Here is a 15,256-nt window from a genome sequence, read left to right on the forward strand (position 1 = left end):
TTTAAAACAGGCCCTGGAGAGCTGGTGCAAACCAGCCGCAGCACACCTCTGGTGCTGGGGACCTGGGAAGGGGAGACCCTGGTAGGCTGCACGTGGACTGTGACCTTCCCAGAGTCACACGCTGTACTGACGGGTTGGCATGAATCAATACAGCCATGCACATCACAAGCAAGTGATGCACATACATCTCTAGATGAGATGCATTGAATGCAAGACAGTTATGAGCCACGTCAGAGGGATATGCACCTCAGAGGGATGTGCACCTCATAGGTGCTCAACAAATGTGAGCCTCCAGGCTTACCCCTTGTCTCTTGGAGGCCTGGAGTTGGAGGAAATGCTTTCTGAGGTGCTTAAATTTCACATTTGTTCATTCATTCATTCATTCATTCATTCAGCAGATATTTCCTGATGGCTTCTCTCTGTGCCTGGCCCTCTGCTGGGGCCAGGGAGACAGTGAGGACCAAGACAGACGTGGCCGCTGCCCCCTAGAGCTCACAAACACGGAATGATGCCGGCCAGACCCCTTGAACCAGCTCAGGTCCTGGCTCCATCTCCAACTTGCTGTGTGGCCTTGAGCAAGTCACTTACCCTCTCTGGGCCTCAGTTTCTTCACCTGTAGAACGAAGGAGTTAGACTTAATGTTCACACAAGTCTATCCAAGCTCGGCCTTCTGTGGCTCTGGGGAGGGAAAAGAGGTCTAGAAGCCCCATGAGAAAGAACTGGAAGAATTGGGAACATCTTCAGGGGGGAACAGCAGATGGGAGAGCAGATTGGACCCCTGAAGATCTGTCATGAGTCTCGTGAAAGAGGAGTAGGCATGTTAAGTGTGGTCCCTAAGGGTGGAAATTATAATGGGGTTGGGTCACTTTGACCCCATCTTGGAAGAACTTGAACACCCTGAGAGCTGCCCGGCCATGGCACGGGCTACCTAGGGAAAGAATCAATACCTTCCACTTGATCCGAGGCTGAAGAGCTCGGCCTCATGGACAGGATCCCTGGCAGGGAGGTCGTGACCGTAAAACCCCATGCTCATCAGTTCTGAAGGAACAAGAAAAGGCCATCTGGGCCCTAGCAGGTTTGGCTCAGTGGTTGGAGCGTCGGCCTGCGGACTAAAGGACCCCGGGTTCGATTCCTGCCAAGGGAATGTCCTACCTCAGTTGCTGGCTCAATCCCCGGCTCCGGTCAGGACAAGTGCAGGAGGCAAGCAATGGATGTGTCTCTCTTTCATTGATGTTTCTCTGTCTCTTCCTTCCACTCTCTCTGAAAAGCAATGAAAAAATATCCTCAGGTGAGGATTTAAAAAAAAAAAAATCATCTGGTCCACTGCGTTACCTGGGAAAAAGCAAATAGAACACAAAAAGGTGACAATTCCGTAAAACACAGGCGAATGCCATAGGAAAGACACTGGGAGGAAAACCATCAAAACACAAAGAGCGGTTGGATTGGGATTGAGGATTATGGCGATTGGTGCGAAAAAGTTTTATTCTTTGCGGAAAGTCATCTAGGCCGGCCCTCCCCTCCCAGGACAAGGAGCCTCCCGACAACCGCTCGCCTCTCTCTAGGTCCCCACGTGTCCTCGGAGAGGCTCACCCAGGCCTGACACCTGGGAGCAGGGAGGAAACCGGCTTCGATGGATGCCTGCTGAGCGCCAGACCCCGGTGCTGGGGACCTAGCCAGACACGGCCCCTGCCCTCAAGGAGGGTGCCTGATGGCCCAGCCTCTCGCTCCGTCTTTAAAACAGCCATGGGGGCGGGTCCAGCGAGTGGCTGAGCCAGAGCCAGGTCCCAGGTCTAGGGGCCTTCCCTTTACTTGGAAAGGAATTCAAGGGGAGCAGCTAGGCCCCCCCATTCAGTCCTCTGATTTGATGGCATAGAGGTCAAGGCTCAGGCCAGGTTGGCAACTATGGGACACAGTCTAGCTACTGAGGAGATGAGGGTTTCCCTGTTTCTAACTCTGGGTCTCTCTCCCTCCCTCTTTCTCTCTCTCTCTCTCTCTCTCACCAGCATTCACATCCTGCCCCCCAAGCCTTTCTTTCACTTCATCCCAGGCACCCCCTTTCCCCTTCCTCTGCCCCAGGTACAGTCCCCTCACCACCAGCTAATTCTGCCCCGCAGAGAAAGGCCTCGCTGTTGACGGGCTGGCAAAGTCCATTCCTCACATAAAAGACTGAGTGAGTTCTGCAGACACTTGGAACCCGGACAGAATGGAATTTCTCCCCTATTTTCTTTACAGCTAAGAAAACACACACAAACACAAGAGCATATTTATTGCGATATTTCTATCCCAAAGTTTGTCTTTAAAAAAAAAAAGAAATAAAATTAGTTTTTCTCCCTACTCCACCCACGCCCCCCCACACACACACACACCCCATCCCAAATCCTCTCCCTTTTTCATTCCTGGTCGAGGAGACCAGGGAGGAAAACAGAGCGGGCCCAAGCCCCACAGAGAACCGCAGCATCCTGGGCACTGTCTGGCCATGACTGATCACCCTGGGCCTGAACAGGGAGGGCCACAACCCAATGGCCCCTCACAGAGCCAGAACCTGGAGCCACGGACTTTTTTTGAGGGCAACATCTAAGGAGGAAAGCCCCCGAGGAGAAGCAAAGGGCTGCCTCTTAGGCCTTTGGGGTTTTCCAGGCTTCCTGCCGGGTGAGGAGACACACCACGCCTCCCACATTCGCCTCTGTGCCCCCAGCAGCATCCTCACGGGCAGCCCTTTCATCTCTAGGGTAACATAGAGGGTGTCTCAAAAGACATGGATGCACACTTTGAATAATTATTCATTCCAGTGGGATACATCTGAAAAGAAAGAAACATCAATTGAGCTGTCCGCTGTTAAAGTATGTGTACATTTTGGGGGACACCCTGTGTATGTGGAATGAATGAAGGATCATGCTGGAAAGATCACTCAAAACAACAGGCCAGAGTCACCCAAGAGGGTCCCCCAGAGTCCTGGGCCCCGACCGCCTCTCCCCCAAGCATTCCTGGCATGGGCACCCCAGTCTGGATGTGGAATCCTGCCCAGCTGATAGTGGCTGAGCCAACAGCGCCACCTGCTGGGCCAGCTGACTCTGATGGCCGAGGTCGGGGAGGGAAGCCCAGGCCCAGCCTCAGCTGAGAGTTACCCCATTCTTGTCTTTGGTTCCAGATCCTCCCTCCCCTCCCAGGCTTCCCCCGTCCTCCCTGTGGACTGTCTGGGATGCAAACGTGTCCTAAACCAAGACCAACGGCTCACGGACTGGAGAGGGGGGCGAGGGAGGTGCCAACGCAGGTCCATGCAAGAGCAGGACCAGGAAACAGCATCGGGGCACGTGCGACGTGTGTCGCCGTGTGTCCTGTGATACGTGACCCTCCTCGACCTCCCTGCATCCGAACCCGCAAATAACCCTCCTGCCTCCCCTCTCTTCCAGGTGAACTATGACCACTTTACTCTGGGTGTGTGTTGCTGTGAGGGTCATGGCCGCTGCAGCCGTCTCCATAGAAATCTCAGGTGAGGACATCGCCGCGCCTGTCTCGTTAGCCCAGCAGGGACTAGGGACTGGGTTCTGGGCTCTGGGCTCTGGGCTCTGGGTACCGCACCCGGTGCTGCTTGTCCTGCCCTTTTCCCTCGGCCTTTCCCCTTTTCTGTCAAATTCGATCTGGGGTGTGAGGCTGGGATTCACCGGTCCCCTTGCCATGCACAAGCAATGATGGGAAAAGAAAGGGCCCGGCTCCACCACCACCACCACCCGGACACCACATCCTGATGCCAAATTCTCAGGAACCCAAGAATTCTACGTGTGAATCCCGCGTTTCGTTTCAGAAGGATTCCTTGTCCCATAGGAAGATGGGACCTATTTTATTTAGCCATCTGCCCGCTTGAGTTGTAACTCTTAAATATTTAGACGTAGGGTATCTGGGTCTCCATGTGGCCTCTTGCTCTGGGACCTACAGAGATCCAGCCCCTGGCTGGAACCTGCTGTGTTTTACCCACACAGACAAACCAGTTCACTAGAGCTGGTTGAAAACTTTAAAAACTGCAGAGCTGGGCACCGCCGTGACTCTCAGCTCTCCCTGAGGGACCACCACCTCTAAAACCACTCTGTGTCATGGAGCATTCAAAGGGAGATTTGTGTGGAAGGGCCTGGTGGTGACTGCCCAGGACATCAAAAGGCTAGGGCTGGACCCCAAACATTCCTGGCTCCCCCATTCCTTGCCCTGTTATGTACCTATCACCCACAAATATCTGAAACATTTTTATGTTCAACCTGTAACCTGTCCTGGAGAAAAGGTCCCCTAAGCATACGATTCACCATGAAAAGTGCTTTTTTTTTTTCCCCCTAAAGCTGTTTCTTTCCTATACCAAGGAGACCTTTACTTTTAACAGGATTTGGTGAACCGCTGCATCTTCCCCATGAACACGCTCTATGATTTTTTTAAAAATATGTTTTTATTGATTTGAAAGAGAGAGGGAGGGAGGGGGGAGAGAGAGAGAGAGAATTAGCTGCCTCCTGCACGCCCCCTACTGGGGATGGAGCCCACAACCCCGGGCATGTGCCCTGACCGAGAATTGAACCTGCGACCTCTCAGTGCATGGGAGGCGCTCAACCAACTGAGCCACATCGGCCAAGCTGTTGGCTTTAAAAGTTTTGTGGATTATTTTTGTTTCTTCCTCATAATAATTTTAATACCCCCAAATAATTTTTCCCCGAGTCTTTGAGTCAACTGTCACTCCAGAAAGATGGGTCCTGTTTATCCGATGGCTTGGCATCCCCTAGGGCACCTTAGTTTGAGAAACAGAGAGGTGGTCTGGACTCTGGAGTTCCCCCTGCGCTTTTCTGGCCCCATAGTTGCTGTCCTGAGGTGCACACACCAGGGTTCTTGAGTTCGGAACGCTGCTCTGGACAGGGTGTTGCAGGGATTCCTGGGAATTCCATAGGGCGCAGGAGTGTCCCCAACGCGGACACACAGGCTCATTGGGTTCCGCCGGGGGGGCTGGGTGGTCCTCTCCAGGCACTACTAACAGGTGTGTCTCCCCCACAGACCCTGACAACTCGCTGAGTGTCAGCATCCCCGAGCCGTCCCCACTGCGGGTCCTCCTGGGGACCTCCATCACCATCCCCTGCTATTTCATCGACCCCATGCACCCTGTGACCACCGCCCCCTCCACCGCCCCCCTCACCCCGAGAATCAAGTGGAGCCGCATTTCCAAGGAGAAGGAGGTGGTTCTGTTGGTGGCCACGGAAGGGCAGGTGCGGGTGAACAGTGCCTACCAGGACAAGGTCTCGCTGCCCAACTACCCGGCCATTCCCAGCGATGCCACCTTAGAAATTCAGAACCTGCGCTCCAATGACTCCGGGATCTACCGCTGTGAGGTGATGCATGGCATCGAGGACAGCGAGGCCACCCTGGAGGTCGTGGTGAAAGGTGAGTTCCCCCCCCCAGGGATCCTGGTTCCCCTGCAGAAAGAACCAAATGCCATCCTACCCGTGTGGACCCAGACAAGCTGGCTCTCAAGTCCCAGCTCTTCCTTCCTCCCCCTTCCGTTGGCACCTCCATCAACTTATTCAACTTCAAATGTAACAGAGAGCTAATGATATTCTTTCTGCATTTGGCGGGGATTGACTATTTCCTGGCCACAGTCACATGGAGATGACGGTTGGTGCTTTGCCATGACCCTGTGATTCCGTGGGCTGTGGGATCATCCCCATTGTACAGACAGGCTCACTGAGGTTGAGCGACTTGCCTGGAGTTTCCCCAGGACATGAACCAGAACAGCCTCCTGGCTCTTCATTCGGGTGTCTTTTCCCTCCTCTGTCTCCCCACTCCACCCCCATTTTCACATCCAGAAGCCAGAGAAACGGATGAAGACACCCCAGTGCCCTTTCTCTCTGTGGCCCAAGGAGCATGGTTGTGTCCTTTGGGCTTCAGTACTTTGGTCAGCACCAGATTTTTCCTGTTGGGAGGCCCTATCAAAGACGATCCACTCCTGGGGGTGCCACAAACAGGGTTCCCACTGGATTCTGCTGGCCTGAAGGTGCCTGGGCTCTAAGTGTCTCTTTCCTCAACGCAAATGTGGGGGTCCTGGAGTGACAAGAAAAAATTATAAGGAGGCAGCTTTTAGTTCAATTTAGAGAACTTTCTGATTATCAGAATTATCATAGGTATTCAAAAGAGATACCTTGTGAGGTAGTGAGTTCCCCGTGACTGGAGGCATCCCAGCAAAGGCAGAAAAGCCACATGCACATGTGGAAAGGGGATTAGCGGGTCAGCTAGCGGCCCAGACTGTGAGGCCCCTTTGACTGCGGCAGTGATTCTGCGAGGACCTCAGTGATGGGGGGCTGTGCCTGACATGCTCTCCGGCCCGCACGTGTCTTGCAGGCATCGTGTTCCATTACAGAGCCATCTCCACGCGCTACACCCTGGACTTTGACAGGGCACAGCGGGCCTGCCTGCAGAACAGTGCCATCATTGCCACGCCCGAGCAGCTGCAAGCCGCCTACGAGGACGGCTTCCACCAGTGCGATGCCGGCTGGCTGGCCGACCAGACTGTCAGGTGAGCCCCCAGGCCACTGGCCGAGCGCAGTGGAGGATGGGCTGGAACTGGACGGATGACCAGTCCCAGATCCTCATATTGTCCTGCGGCAGAAAGAGTGGCTGCTGCTAGCAGCTTTGCCCTATGGGAGCATCTGTCCGTGCAAATTACACACATATCATCGGGTTCTTCCAAAACTGAAAATATTCACTCTCTGGCCTTTTACAGAAAAGGTCTGCACGCCCCTGATAGGACATATTTGGTGTCAGTCAATAAAGGGGCCACCTTTGATCACCAGTAGCTATGAAAATGTGTATTTCCGTAAAGCCAGAGAAAAACCTGTAAAAACAAGCAGTGCACACATGCAGGGCGGGCACCGGCAAAAAGCATCAGTAGGTCACCGCTTCCTCCCACCAGAGGAGAATGGGAGGGCACAGCCCCCCGCCCCCCCGTCCCCTAGGGAAACACCCCGCTTTGGGTTCCTGGCAGGTACCCCATCCACGTTCCTCGGGAAGGCTGCTACGGGGACAAAGACGAGTTCCCGGGCGTGAGGACCTACGGCATCCGCGACACCAATGAGACCTACGACGTGTACTGCTTCGCGGAGGAGATGGAGGGTGAGGCCACCCTGCCCCCTTCCCAGGAGCCCCCTTCCTGTCCCCTTCGGCCTACTGACACTCGGGATCTGGGGCAGGGCGCTAACCCGGGGCACCACGCTCTCGATCCCCTCTATCAGGCCAGGAGAGGGTGGAGCTCCAGGCCTCAGTGGCCCCAAGCTCCTGCAAACGGGTGCCACCGCTTTGTCACTGGTCCCTCACCCAGCACTACCCCTCCCAGCCAGGACCCCCAACTGCTCTGACCTGCCATCGCTGTCCCAAGTTAGAATGCGCTGGAGACCTGGTGGAACCGCGTGGACCTCCCTGGGGGCATGGGCCGGGGGCAGGGCAAGGGGCAGAGGGAGATGCTCACTGCTGCTGTGTCCTTGTCAGGCGAGGTCTTCTATTCGACGTCTCCGGAGAAGTTCACCTTCCAGGAGGCTGCCAACGAGTGCCGGCGGCTGGGCGCCCGGCTGGCCACCACGGGCCAGCTGTACCTGGCCTGGCAGGGCGGCATGGACATGTGCAGCGCCGGCTGGCTGGCCGACCGCAGCGTGCGCTACCCCATCTCCAAGGCCCGGCCCAACTGCGGGGGCAACCTCCTGGGCGTGAGGACCGTCTACCTGCACGCCAACCAGACGGGCTATCCCGACCCCTCTTCCCGTTACGACGCCATCTGCTACACAGGTGCGGCTGGGGCTGGAGGCCGGGAGGGAGGAGGGGGTCACGCCAGCAAAATTGGGGCCCAGAGGAAGAGATCTGGGAATGGGGGGCTGTTTTTTTACCCCGTCAAGGGGCCACTGGGTACCTGAACCCCATGTTTTAGCACCCCCCGTTTCCACAGGTTCCTAGGAGAGCCAAGGTAGAGTAGATGGAGGCTGGAGGGTATCCGGCCCTGGTCTCATCAGCCCAGAATGGGCTAAAAGCATGAGCTTAGAGTCTGTGTTTCCTCAGGTTTGACTTTAAGCTCTGCCATCTGCTACTGTGCAACCATAGGCCAGCCAAGGCCTTGAGCCTCAGTTTTCTCATCCATCTAATGGGGAGGTGGTGGCACCACGTGGAAGATGGTGGGGCCCGACGTGAGACCACGTCCCCACGGGGGGCGCTGTTATCGGCCCTTGCACTGGGATTCACGTCAAAGGAGGGCCAAAGTGTTACTGAAAAGAGTAGGGGGTGGGTCCAGTGTCACCCCAATAAATTCAATAAAAAGGGGAAAAATAAATGGGTCATGTCAAAAGAAAAAAAAGAGAGGAAAATTTTGAAAATTTAGACTAAAAGTTTTTTATATTTTACACCATCTGGGCAATAATTACAATTAAATGCTAATTCTTGGAGGGACAAAAGAAACAATGATACGGCGTTGCATCAATTTTAGGACAACAGTGGTGATTCATATTGAGGTTCGCAGCCCAATCTTCCATGAAAAGGGTTATTTTTGCAAAAATAATTAGGGTTTCCCCTAAAGCCCCCCGTCGTCCTTTCAGTATCCCAGCCACCCTTTTCAAAGTCCTTGCGCCCTCGTGGATTTTCTCTTTGTTAATGATTACCTGGCTCATTTCTGCCAGACCCTCAGATGGTCATGAGTAGTTCTCTCATGTTGCATCAATTTCATGAGCTCCCGCATCTTTGGCGAGATTTTCCAGTTTCCTTTATAACAGACTTACATTGTCCCGTTGGCTGGTGCTCAGAAGATGGGTAAGGGGGCGACTGGCATTGACCAGGAAGAGATGTTGGAGCCGGACTCACTTTATAAGCAGTGAGATGATCGGTCACTATCTTGTGCTATGATAACTTTGCATTCTCTTGCAATCTGAAAACTGTGGGGTCTCCAAAATGAATAGTCACATAGAATGACGACCCCAAAATGGGCCCAGCAAGGTGCCAGGCCAGGCATGCAATGGGTGCTTTCTTTCCATAGCAGTGAAAGAGATGGGGCCGATGCTCTCCTTTCCCCCGTCAGCCCCAGGATGAGCAGCTAACGCTTGTCTTTGTCCCTGACCCAGGTGAAGACTTTGTGGATATCCCAGAAAATTTCTTCGGGATGGGCGGTGAAGAAGACATCACCGTGCAGACAGTGACCTTGCCCGATGTGGAGCTGCCCTTGCCGCGGAACATCACCGAGGGCGAGGCCCGAGGCAACGTGATCCTCACGGTGAAGCCCATCTTTGGCGCCTCCCCGACGGCCCTGGAGCCCGAGGAACCCTTCACGTTGGTCCCCGACCTAGAGGCCACCGCCTTCCCTGGGGCTGAGAACGAGACTGGAGAGGCCACCAGGCCCTGGGCTTTTCCTGGGGAGTCCACGCCTGGCCTGGGCCCCTTCACCAGCGAGGACCTGGTCGTGCAGGTGACCGCAGCCCCAGGAGAAGCTGAGGTGCCCGGGCAGCCACGATTGCCAGGCGGTAAGTGCTCAGTCCTCGGGGATGTAGGGGAAAGAATTTGGCCTGGAGATCTTATACCTTCAACTTAACCTGGGACCTGAGACCAGCCTCTCCCCTCTCAGATTCCCTTCTCCGTATTTGTAAGACAAAGGGGATAGGCCAGGCCAGTGAGATCGATGCTCTTTTGCCACCAAGCATTTCCTACCATTGAAGTCATAGGTGGGAGCTCGTGTATGTATCAGGCAGGTAAAGGTGCCCACGGGGTCTAGGTGAAGGAGAGTGGAAAACGGGGGCTCCTCACCCCATCAGTCACCTCCACAGGATAGAACCACTGAGAAGCACCACAAGGGGTGACCCAGGAGCCTGTCACAGCACTGACCCTCGATGACCGGGGTCTGCAAACTGCAGTGCACAGGCCAAATCCAGCTGGCCCCCTGTTTTTATACAGCTCATAAACTAAGAATGGAATTAACAGTTTTAAATAGTTGGGAGGTGGGGAGTCATAAGAAGATTTTGTGACACATAATGAGAATTATATAAAATTCAAGTTTCAATGTCCACATGGCCTGGAAATAGGATAGGAAGGAGGGGTGAAGGGAGGCTGTTCCTCGAGAAGCCAGAGCTCCCTCCACGCCCACAAATCCTTGAGAACTGGCCCTGTGGGCACTGGCATTGTGGTGCACAGTCCACACCCTGAGTCTGCTCTGTCTCTCCTTCTTTCCCTCCCCTCCCCACACAGGAGTTGTGTTCCACTACCGCCCTGGGTCCACCCGCTACTCGCTGACCTTCGAGGAGGCCCAGCAGGCCTGCCTGCGCACTGGGGCGGTCATCGCCTCACCCGAGCAGCTCCAGGCCGCCTACGAAGCCGGCTACGAGCAGTGTGACGCCGGCTGGCTGCAGGACCAGACCGTCAGGTAAGGGAAATCGACCAGGCTCCCCTCCCTGCCCCAACCCAACCTGGAGAGGTCAGGCCAGGGGAGCCACAGCCTGGCTCTGGACCCAGGACAGGGTGGGCACCTGCTATGCTGCAAGTTAATTCATTAATCTGGGTGCTCCCTTAATCTCTCCCCTAGAACTAAAGCATATTCAGAGAGGGTGACATTAAGTCCTAGGTCATGCCCCGCAGTCCCTTCCAGCTTGACCCAGTGCTTTTCCACGCACCAAGCTCTCTTCTGAAGCCAGGAATTCCCGAGGGGCCCCCAGACCTTGCCCCCAGTATGAGGGGCTTCTTCCTTGTTTGAATCCCCCCAGACAACCGGAGACCCTCCCTGCCTGAGTCCCCAAGTGGCCCACCACCCTCACCTGGCATCCCCCACCTGGGAACAGGCCCTCATATGCCCCTCCCACCCTCCTTTGCAGGTATCCCATTGTGAGCCCAAGGACCCCATGTGTGGGTGACAAGGACAGCAGCCCGGGGGTCAGGACCTATGGTGTGCGCCCACCCTCAGAAACCTATGATGTCTACTGCTACGTGGGCAAGCTCGAAGGTACAGGCACTGTTCTCACATTTTGGACCCCAGGTGGGCAGGGGGCTGTCAAAGAGACACAAAAAGGAGGCAGAAATCCACCACACACACACACACACATACACTTGTCTGTGGATAAATAAATCTACTATTTTAATATCCACCATCTGCCTCTTAAAGAGCCCCAGTGTCCATGAACAAAGCAAAGGCTCTGAGAAGTCCTGCAGTAAAAACAAACAACAAAATCTCTGTAACTCTGCTTAACCAATCACAGGTCTTTTACTTTTGTTTTATCTCATTAGTTTTAATTTCAATTAAAATCACCCAATTACTATTCCACTGAACCCAATTTTCAAAATGCTGGTATCGCCCAGCCAGCATGGCTCAGCGGTTGAGCATCGACCTAGGATCCGGGCAATCACAGTTCGATTCCCAGTCAGGGCACATGCCCGGGTTGTAGGCTCGATCCCCAGCAGGGGGCGTGCAGGAGGCAGCCCATCAATGACTCTCTCATCATTGATGTTTCTCTCTCGCTCCCTCTCTTTGAAATCAATAAAGACATATTTTTTTAAAAAAGAGAAAAGAAAATGCTTGTATTCTGGGAAGACTTCAGCATTGCCACTCACTTGTCCCACACCCTGAGTCAGTTATTTAACCTTTCTAGGCTTAAGTCTCCTCATCTGTAAAACAGGGCTGATTTATGCTTAGATCAGGAGCTTTTTTGAGTATTAAGTGAAACACATATGAAAAGTGCCTGACACGAGTAGGTATTCAGTAAATGTGAACTTCCTTCCCCCTTAAATCAGACAGGGCCCCCAGGAACAGTTCTGGGTGCTGGGACCCAATCCCCAGCAGCAGTTACAGGGCCCGGCTGCCACGCTCCATGAGTTCACGGGGGCGGGGTGGGTGCAGGTACAGAGCGTTCACAGTGCTCGCTAACAAGTACTGTGGTGTAGGGGACCACAGCGGGGTGCGGGGGTGCCCCGGGGGGTTCCTATCTTAGCCAGGGGAATGACATACCTGAGGGTGACTGAGGAATTTAGGAGGCAAGGAGGGACTGTAAGTGACCAAACTTCTCAATGTGGCTGCAACTTTGCTGATTTCAGCACTGAAAGTCCCAACTCCAACCTTGCTAGTTTGGCTCAGTGATTAGAGCATCAGCCCACAGACTGAAGGGTCCCAGGTTCGATTCCAGCCAAGGGCACGTACCTCGGTTGCAGGCTCCATCCCCGGATCCATTCGGGGCTCATGCAGAAGGCAACCAATCGATGTTTCTCTCTCTCTCTCCCCTTTCCACTCTCTCTGAGAAAGCGAAGGAAAAAATATCCTCGGGTGATGATTAAATTAAATTTAAAAAAAAAAATCCCAATTCCTGGGACACCCCAGTGGGTCACCCTACTTCCCAGTGTCCCAGGACATCCAAGGGGAAGTGGTCACAGAGGGGCATATTTGAGCTGGGTGAGGGCTTTAATCTTCCCCTGCCATGGCAGGTGTCCCACCCCTGCTGGGCAGAGGGAGGGTGTGGGCAGAGGGAGCCCTGGCCATGGACGTGAAGACTCACCCCTGCCACCTGCCTCTGCCCCCAGGGGAAGTGTTCTTCGTTACACGCCCGGAGCAGTTCACCTTCCAGGAAGCCCTGGAGTTCTGCAGATCCCACAACGCCACGCTGGCCTCCACCGGCCAGCTCTACGCCGCCTGGAGCCTCGGCCTGGACAAGTGCTATGCCGGCTGGCTGGCCGACGGCAGCCTCCGCTACCCGATCGTCACCCCTCGGCCGGCCTGTGGCGGGGACAAGCCAGGCGTGAGGACCGTCTACCTGTTCCCCAACCAGACCGGCCTCCTGGACCCACTGTCCCGGCACCATGCCTTCTGCTTCCGAGGTTTGTGCCCTCCCGTCTCCTCCAGCCTCCACTTCTGCATGGGGTGGGGGGGTGACTCCTTGGGGCTGACCCCTCCTGGCCCCTGTCCACTCTCCCCACCCATCAGAGCGAGGAAGAGAAAGTCAGTCCCCCTGGGTCAGGGGCAGCTCTGGAGTTAGCATGACCTCTGGAGTTAGCTTTGACCTCAAGGCAAATGCATCTTTCTGAGGTTCCCCAGAGACAAGTATGGAGAAGTGAGTACGAACTTGGGCTCTAAAATCAGGCAGAGGATGAAGGGGGTCCGAATATATGGTGACAGGAGAAGATATGACTTTGGGCGGTGGACACACAGTGCAATATACAGGTTTTGTAACATAGAAACCCACACCGGAAAACTATATGTTCATATTAACCATTGTCACCCCCATAAATCTAATTAAAAAAATAAAATAAAATCAGGCAGGGCTGAGTTTTAATTACGACTCTGCTGCTTTAGTAGCTGTGTGACCCTGGGCAAGTCACTTAACCTCTCAGTTCTTCTGCTTCATCTATAAAATCGTGATATAGCTGCTGTCAGGATGAACTGGGATAGTGCAGAGAAAACTCTTGGCAGAGTGCCTGGGACACAGTAAGTGCTTAATAAATATTAGCCTTCTTGTCACAAATAATGTGTCCACCCTTATCAAACTCACCCCTGCTTGTAAGTATTTTTGAGATGCTTTTATCTGAGTTATCCCATTGTTGCTCAGTAAGCATCAGCAATTCGTGTATTTAATGGACCCAGGCTGCTGAGGACACAGTGCCAGATACTTGGTTGGGTTCAAAGATCTGCCACGTATGAGCCTCTGACTGTGGGCAAGTCGCTTCATTCTGTGCCTTAGTTTCCTCATCTGTAAATGACATAACAGTACCTATCTCCTAAGGCCATTAAGGGATAAAATGCTTTCGTGTACACCAAAACACTTTAAAACCTTGCCTGGCACGTATGATAAATTCTAGAGAAGAGATGCCCCAGACCACCCTGCAATAAAGTGCCGAGGGTGTGTGCATATTGATGGTGCCGTTGATGCAAACGGCTCTCATTAATTGAGGAGGTCAAAAGTGATCTCTCTAGCCCAGCTGGTGTGGTTTAGTGGTTGAGCATCGACCTGTGAACCAGGAGGTCACAGCTCAGTTCCCGGTCAGGGCACAAGCCTGGGTTGCGGGCCCGATCCCCAGTGGGGGGGGGTGCAGGAGGCAGTTGGTCAATGACTCTCTCTCATCATTGATGTCTCTCTCTCTCTCTTCCTCTCCCTTCCTCTCTCTAAAAACATAAGAAAAATCTTTTAAAAAGTGATCTCTCTGGCCTGCAAGGTGCGGGGGAGGGGAGCGAGGCCCAGCAAGGCCCTTGCACAGGCCTGGCTCCCCTCAGACTCCCCTAATTGTCCTCAAGAAGGCCAGCTGGGGCGGGGCACTGGTAAGAAGGAACCCTTACCACCCACATGTCCCTTCAGGTGTCTCAGCTGCACCCTCTCCAGGAGAAGAGATGGGTAGCACACCCACAACACCCTTGGACGTGGAGGACTGGATCACTACCCAAGTGGGACCCGGTGTGGCTGCTGTCCCCTTGGGGGAGGAGACAACTGCGATTCCAGATTTCACCGTTGAGCCAGAAAACCGCACGGGATGGGATCTAGCCTACACCCCAGCGGGCACCTTCCCACTGCCAGGTCTGGGTGGCCTTTTCTGCCTCAGAGGGCTGGGTTTTCAAGGATGGGGAACCCTTTTTCTGCCAAGGGTCCATTTGGATATTTATAGCATCATTCAAGAGCCATACAAAATTATCAACTTAAAAAATTAGCCTGCTGTATTTGGTCAGATATTTAATTAACTCTTCCTTAATGTGATGGTTGGAATTGCTTCTCTTTGATGAGGTCTTGGCAGGGCCAGACCAAGTGATTTCGGGCCGGACGTTCCCCACGTCTGGTTTAGATGAATGATTCTCACACTCGAGGGACCATCAGCATCGTCAGGGAGGCCTATTAAATCACAGCGCACTGCACCCACCCCAGAGTCTGATTCAGGGCGGGTGAGGGGGCCTGAGAATTTGCTTTTCTATGAGGTGATGCTGGTACTCCTGGTCCAGGGACCCTACTTTGAGAACTATGGGTTTAGATTAATGAGAAGACGGTGTGGAAATACTTGAAGAGTAACCCTGATTGTCCTCAGTGATAGCCAGGCCCCCACCCCAGTGGGTTGTGTGGATGGCACCCCCTAATACTTCACAAAGCACAGCCTGAGGGTGCTGGGGAGTTTCTTGGTCTCCTTCCCTCCCTCTCTCCCTCCCTCCCTTCCTTTCTCCTTTCTTTCCAGGGGACTGTGCAAGGTTCCATTAGAAAATGTCTGAACACATCTCTGAGCTCTTGAAAGAAAAATTTTACTGTGAAGGGAATGGAATTCAGTT

At 53.9% G+C, this 15,256-nt stretch overlaps 1 protein-coding gene across 2 annotated transcripts in view; it reads left to right on the forward strand.

The window, feature by feature from the left end:
- The window catches only part of ACAN (aggrecan), a 39,463-nt gene that overhangs the window by 10,782 nt on the left and 13,425 nt on the right, over nt 1-15,256 (forward strand). For both annotated transcript variants that reach the window (XM_081124622.1, XM_081124623.1), the window contains exons 2-11: nt 3,411-3,490; nt 5,023-5,406; nt 6,361-6,535; nt 7,004-7,131; nt 7,504-7,797; nt 9,114-9,509; nt 10,228-10,402; nt 10,848-10,975; nt 12,541-12,834; nt 14,307-14,522. In XM_081124622.1, coding sequence (XP_080980748.1) covers nt 3,418-3,490; nt 5,023-5,406; nt 6,361-6,535; nt 7,004-7,131; nt 7,504-7,797; nt 9,114-9,509; nt 10,228-10,402; nt 10,848-10,975; nt 12,541-12,834; nt 14,307-14,522 — 2,263 coding nt within the window. In that variant the 5' untranslated portion in view covers nt 3,411-3,417. The remainder of the gene's footprint in view (nt 1-3,410; nt 3,491-5,022; nt 5,407-6,360; nt 6,536-7,003; nt 7,132-7,503; nt 7,798-9,113; nt 9,510-10,227; nt 10,403-10,847; nt 10,976-12,540; nt 12,835-14,306; nt 14,523-15,256) is intronic.

Source organism: Miniopterus schreibersii (assembly GCF_964146895.1).
Source record: "Miniopterus schreibersii genome assembly, chromosome: 22".
In the NCBI taxonomy this organism is placed as follows: Eukaryota; Metazoa; Chordata; class Mammalia; order Chiroptera; family Miniopteridae; genus Miniopterus; species Miniopterus schreibersii.